General features: G+C 41.2%; 1 protein-coding gene across 1 annotated transcript in view; it reads right to left on the bottom strand.

The window, feature by feature from the left end:
• Nucleotides 1-2,576: 2,576 nt before the first annotated feature.
• Nucleotides 2,577-6,000, bottom strand: part of AKR1D1 (aldo-keto reductase family 1 member D1) — a 35,064-nt gene continuing 31,640 nt past the window's right edge. The window contains exon 9 of the mRNA XM_066183791.1: nt 2,577-2,730. Coding sequence (XP_066039888.1) covers nt 2,688-2,730 — 43 coding nt within the window. The 3' untranslated portion in view covers nt 2,577-2,687. The remainder of the gene's footprint in view (nt 2,731-6,000) is intronic.

Raw genomic sequence — 6,000 nt, 5'->3', positions numbered from 1 at the left:
TCCCTCCAGTTGGAGCAGGGCTGTACATGACAATTCCAAGTGATGTGTTTCACACCAGGTAGTGAGGCCAGTAAGACTCTGAAATGTGCTAGATGGAAGCAAATCATACTTGGGGCTGCAGTTGGGGCTTTTCTCTCTCCTTGTGCAGCTGCTGGTTTCTCAAGCTCCCACCTGCAGGCCTGTTGATATTGCCCATCTAAACCTTTTCTTTGTAGGGGGAGTTGGAGAACAATGGGGAGCAATGGTCTGAAACTGAGCAGAGAGGGGGGAAAAGTAGGCTATATGTCAGTAGCAGTTTCATAACTGATGGAAACTAGTATGGGAGCAATTGCCCCTGGGAAGAGGCTGAGTCTTTTTTCATCAGATACAAATGAGGCAATGCAAAGGAGGAGGAGGAGGATTCTATTAAAATTAGAGGGGGGAGGAATTTGATGGCATGACTTGGGCAGGAGAAACTCTCACAATCTGCCCTGCCTTATTTAATCAGTATAGGTCAAAGATTTGATTATATGGTATTCGCTGCTAGAGAGGTTTCAGCATATTTTCTTCCTTACTCACATGTACAAGTTCACCTGCTTTATTAGAATCTCCTGTGCTGCCTGACCTCAGGGAGGGGGATGCCTGGAAAGATCAGTGAGCTGTAAAAGGGACTGGTGTGAGCATTTAAGCTAAGCAGTAGTTGACATTTGCAGTTGTAGACAACAAGAGCTTTGCCAAACCTGGCCTGAATGTTGGCTGTGACTGGAGAATTGCACCTGGTCAAGTTACAGTGCAAAAATTTGTACAGTGCTACTGTTAAGCAGTTGAGCCTTGTGAGCTCTATTTAAGGCTTGTACTTATGAAGCGGCTGGAATAACATGTTGGGTATGGTGGTAACTCCTCCTCTCTGGCACTTGAATTTAGACTTGGATTTTATTCAGTTTTGACCAGGACCTCAGCTGTTTGCAAAGGGGCAAAGGAGGACTTGTGATAGTGGTTCTGAACAACCCTGGGTTCAGAGTTCCACCTGACCTTGGGATTGTCCTTAGATCTACACCAGGAGGTTTCTAATTTATCTGAGGAGAAAGAAGACGCATCTGCCCCACTTTTGTTTTTTATACCCCCCTCTGGTCTAAGTGGGCAATAGAATAAAATGGGAATTGTCCTTGGGTAACCTCCAGGAAGCAGAATTCTCCTTTGTTGGCATAGCTTTATGAATGGATTTATAAATGCTACATGAAGGGCACCCCCACTGAAAGAGCCTGACTTCTCCAGTGGTGCCCAGTGAGCTCATCCAGGGATGCATTTGCACTTGACCCTCTTGGGAGCCTTCCCTGCTGCTCCAGTGAAGTGGCCATCCCTTTCCCTCTTTGTCTCAGCTCTGAGGAGCACACCATGACCATACAGAAGAGTTTCCGTGAACTGTACACTTTGGCATTTTCCTATTCCAGTGACTCCAGGGATAATAAATAGCAATGGTAATAAATAAAAGCAGATGCTATAGACTGAAGCTTATGTATGACATATTTTTCCAATGTATGCACATTCTAGTACATGAAGTACTCTCTCTCTCTGAGTGTATGGTTTAGTTTCTTCTCTGATACCTCTCCAGTGCACTCCTTCAGTGGCAGGAAACTGGGGTGCTTGGACTCAGGAGGGAGGCAAAGTAGCCTTCTGCAGGTGTGGGTACAGGCAGGTGCACCTATAGGCTGCAAACAAGTCTGAAAACAAGTCTGAAAAAGAAGTTCATGCTGAAGGAGTCAGTCTTCCTTACCCCGGTATACATGCTTCTGCCTTCATGTTTATAAGAATTTTTAAGTGAACAGAAATTTTCTTTGGTTAATATCAGTTAGTGGAGCATGAAAGAAGTTTAAGGGATTTGTAATCTCATGAGATGAGGACCTCCCTAGTTGTAGCTGCAGGTTGTGTACGCAACGCTAGTTAATACCACCCTTGAATAACAAGTACAGTGTCATACAAGTGCCATACACTGTCTTAGGTTTTACTGAGGTTCTCAGCTGAGAGGTGTGTGTGTGTAAATATGAACATGCTTGTAAAGCTTTAGGGCTTGAACTAGTTCCATATGGAGCCAGCTGGGATGTACCTATTGAGTAAAGCTCACATATGCAGCTGCACAACACTCTGGTCAGAGTTTAATGAGCTTCACTGCAAGAAACAGTGCACATACCTAGACCATATCAGCAAAAATATGTGCATATGTATCAGATTCAATTAGTTCACCACTCTTGACTTTCTCTTACTTAAGATGCAAAAGAAAATGTTATTGGTTTGGACCATGTGACCCTTCTGTGGTCTCTTTCAACTTTGTATATTCTGTGATTCTGATTCTGCCTCACACATACTGAAGTGCAATGTTTTGTTTCAGATTAAGTGAAGAGTATTCCATTAAGTGAAACTGATTTGGCTTGAACTATTGAGCTTGTTTTTAGGAGAAATCTTCAGTCTTATCAGCAGTCAGTCTTGATCCTTGTGCCCAGCATTAAAGCCTGCTAAACCAAAACCAGAAATTCAGTGAATTAAACAGATTTGGTCATCAATAACAAGAAGAGATTGACAAGACAAAAAGAAATCAATGTCATGTTTTTAATGCTGATTTGAACAGCCTTACATGAAGACAAAGCACCAAAGGTTGAGTCTCTCAGCAAAGCCTACACAGCACTGGCTGGCTCTCCAGATCCAGCTCTTTTTCAGTATTCCTCATTGAAGGGATACTCTGGATGGTCACGCCACCTGTGGAAAGGTCAGATTGGACAAGTGAGCTCCTTGGGTGAAGCAAGATTAAAAATCACTGCAGTTGTCCTGTGCTCAGCAAACCTCTTCCTTGCAATATACATGTGGCCTTCATGGAAGCCCCTTCTTATTCAGAAGCTGTTCTGCTCTGAATAACTGCCCCTGCAGAGTTGGAAGAGAGCCTGTGTATGTAAGGAGAGGACAGTGAAGGACCATTTCCCAGGCCTACAGACTGCATATCTTAAGGAGAGATGGGGAAAATCAACAGGACTCTGTACATCAACCATTCTCACTATTTAACTCAGGTGAGTAGAAGTGTTTTAGGAAAGGGGGATGGCTTCACCATGCGTGCACTGTGGAAGGGGAAAACTTTATTCAGATGTCTAGTAAGACCCCTAGAAATAAGGGCTATGTGTGAAGAAGCGGTGGAGACACCAGACTGTTCTACTTTGTCTTATGCCCTTAGAGCTGGCATGAACAGGTCTGGAGTGGTGCTTTCCCCAAGCAGCTGCCATATCTAAACTATCTCTGGTTGTCCTCTAGCCTACATGTTGATACTCTACCACCATCTAGAGTGGCAGAGAATTTACGAATAAGCTTTGGGATGACCCAGTTCAGGGGAGAAAGGGATGGTCATGGGTGTATCCTAACAAAGCTAGAGATATTTCAGGCTTTGTTTTAGAAACTGCATGCTCAGGGAAGGTGCACAATCCAGGATCATTACAAAAGTCAAGAGGAAAATTCCCAGGGTCAACTTCAGGTAAAAAAAATAAGACTGTATTTGCCCATTATTGGCAGACTTAAGAGAGAGGTAGCTGTTTTCTGTTGTGGGTTTTCTTGTTTGTTTGAGATGATGCTAAATCACAAGCCCTGGCTTGACAAACACTTTCCATTAGCTAAATGAAAATTTTCTGAAGAGCATTCTCAGGTGCACCATGGCAGCTGGCTGCCTTGCCTTACAGCACAGCACAACAAATACTGGCATTTATCCGGCTGTGAATCGTTCCAGTCTGGGAAGAACACATTTCACAATATTGAAGGTAACTAACTGGAAGGCATCAAACATTTTGAATTGGTTGTGTCAAAACATTTCATTCCAATATTCAGCCAAGATCAAGTGTTTATACATTAACAGATTGAGCTGGTTGAAAAAAACCCCCAAAAAACAAAACAAGCCACAACACTTTGGCTTGTTTGACTTCAGTATAATTTGATAATGTCTGAGTTGCCAGTGTCATTATCTCTACTTTTCATCTATTGAGCATGCTTGCTAATCAGATCTCACATATTCAAAAGTCTGAGTCCTTTGAGTGAAAATGATTCACTTGGAGGAGTCAGTGCAGCTTGGCATAATTGATAAGGGAAAATATCCATAGCAGAGAATGGGAGCATAAGATAAATCAAACAGATACATTAATGTGAAACTTGCCCTGCACAATGCTTCTAGATTTCTCCAACAGGAGAAGAAACAATTTCACATTATGATTTCCTGAAGAATTCATGTTTTTATAAAACCTCCATTTTCTTCTCAGATGCTTAACTTGCTAATTCATTCCACTGATTGCGTTATCCTGTTTGTATGGGCTTACTCATACCATCAGAAGAACAGGTTTGCACACAGTGCCCTTATGGTAGCTGGTAAGGGGAAGAACCAGAGAAAAGCTGGATTTTTCCATTCCTGCTGGCATGTGCGTCACAGTAGTCAAAGGTTTTGCACAAAGTTGACTAACCAAAAGTCTTTCTGTATCGTGATTTGACGTTTTCAGATACAGATTGCTGGATGAAATAAGAAATGTGTTTAGGCTGGTAATTTGTCTGATGCAGTGTCAATTCCAGACACTTCAGTGTGGTAACGCAGAGTAGGCATATATATCCATATATATATATAAATCTATATATCTGCTCCTTACATGGCAACATCACTTTTCTGATAAGGCTTTTTTCATAGCTGAGATCAGATTGTACTTAAACATTTTTCCCCGAACATGGAGCTCTTGTGAAAACTAGAGCTGCCAATGCCCATCCTATGCATCCTGTTTTCCTTATCCTTGGTAGTCTCCTGCGTCCAAATTCAGTCCAATAAAGCAAAGCATTTAACTTAATAGTTTTTTAGATTGGTGGCTTAGAAAGTTCCTCCCCTGTGGGAATTTGCAGCCTTTAACTTTGCTTCTGGGAAAGGCTCTTACATTTGCAGCAAGATTATATTTTGTGTATATAATCTTTAAAATTTAAATGATGCTATAACTCAATTTTGCTGTATAAAACCAAACAGTGTCAGATACCAAAGCACACTTAAGAATCTCCTAGGCCATTTGTGAGAAGCCTTCTGGAACTAAGTACTGGTAATTGATGGAAGGCTATTTTAACAAACTAAAGCTTCAGAGTACCTAGCTGAGCTTAAATATGAAAAATGAACTCCATTATGATGCTTTTAACTTAGTGCATATTTTAGATCATATTTATGCAGCACGGTAAGTGGTTTGTTTGTTTCTTTGCAAAATTTCCCTGTATCTTTTGAGCAATGGTCAACATTTTAGAGTGCTATTGATGCTGTTTGATGCTGTTATCAATGCTTTTCATTTCATGCTACAGTTTACAGGACACAGATAATCCTAGGAAGAAAGAGAAATGTGTGGAAATTAATCTCTAGCATTTGGCTACTTATTGAGTGCCCGGAGAAAGGGAAAACAAAGTTTGACCATAAGCTGTAGATGCTTTTGAGCTGAAGGAAAAACAAACGGCCTCATCCTCTGGAAGAGGGGATGTTGGGTAGGTCTGAGATTTCAGGTGAAACAAAACTATATGGGGTGGTAAGATTCAGGTGACAAGCAGCAAGAGATCAAGCCTTGTTAGTTCTCAGAAGTGATAATTAGGAAGTTGTCTAGCAGTCAAAAAAGCTTCCAATTCTTCTGTTTTTCTAAGAAGAAGGTACAGCTCAATTTTTTTTGAATTTTAGCTCCAATATCCACACTCCTAGACAGGGATGATGCTATGCCTTATCAGTGTCTGAGACCACCATTTCCACATACTAGAAAGAGTTTAAGGAAATGGAGTAGAAATGGAATAGCAAGATACTGTCACTTTCTACTAGGTGGGCTTTGAGAACCTGAGCTGCAGGCAAATATTGTACACTTAGTTTTGCAATGGGTCTGGGAGCATATTCAGGCTGCATTAAAAGTCTCTCATCTTTAAGCCTTACCCTAGAATAGGCAAAAGTTAATATTAAAAGGAAGTGATTCCTTTTTTTTTTTTTTTTAAATTCTCAGAAAG

Source organism: Chamaea fasciata, unplaced genomic scaffold (assembly GCF_029207755.1).
Source record: "Chamaea fasciata isolate MVZ Bird 193981 ecotype frontalis unplaced genomic scaffold, bChaFas1.0.hap1 SCAF_5, whole genome shotgun sequence".
Taxonomy (NCBI): Eukaryota; Metazoa; Chordata; class Aves; order Passeriformes; family Sylviidae; genus Chamaea; species Chamaea fasciata.
The sequence above is the reverse complement of the archived record's forward strand: the minus strand, read 5'-3'. Positions and strand labels throughout refer to the sequence as shown.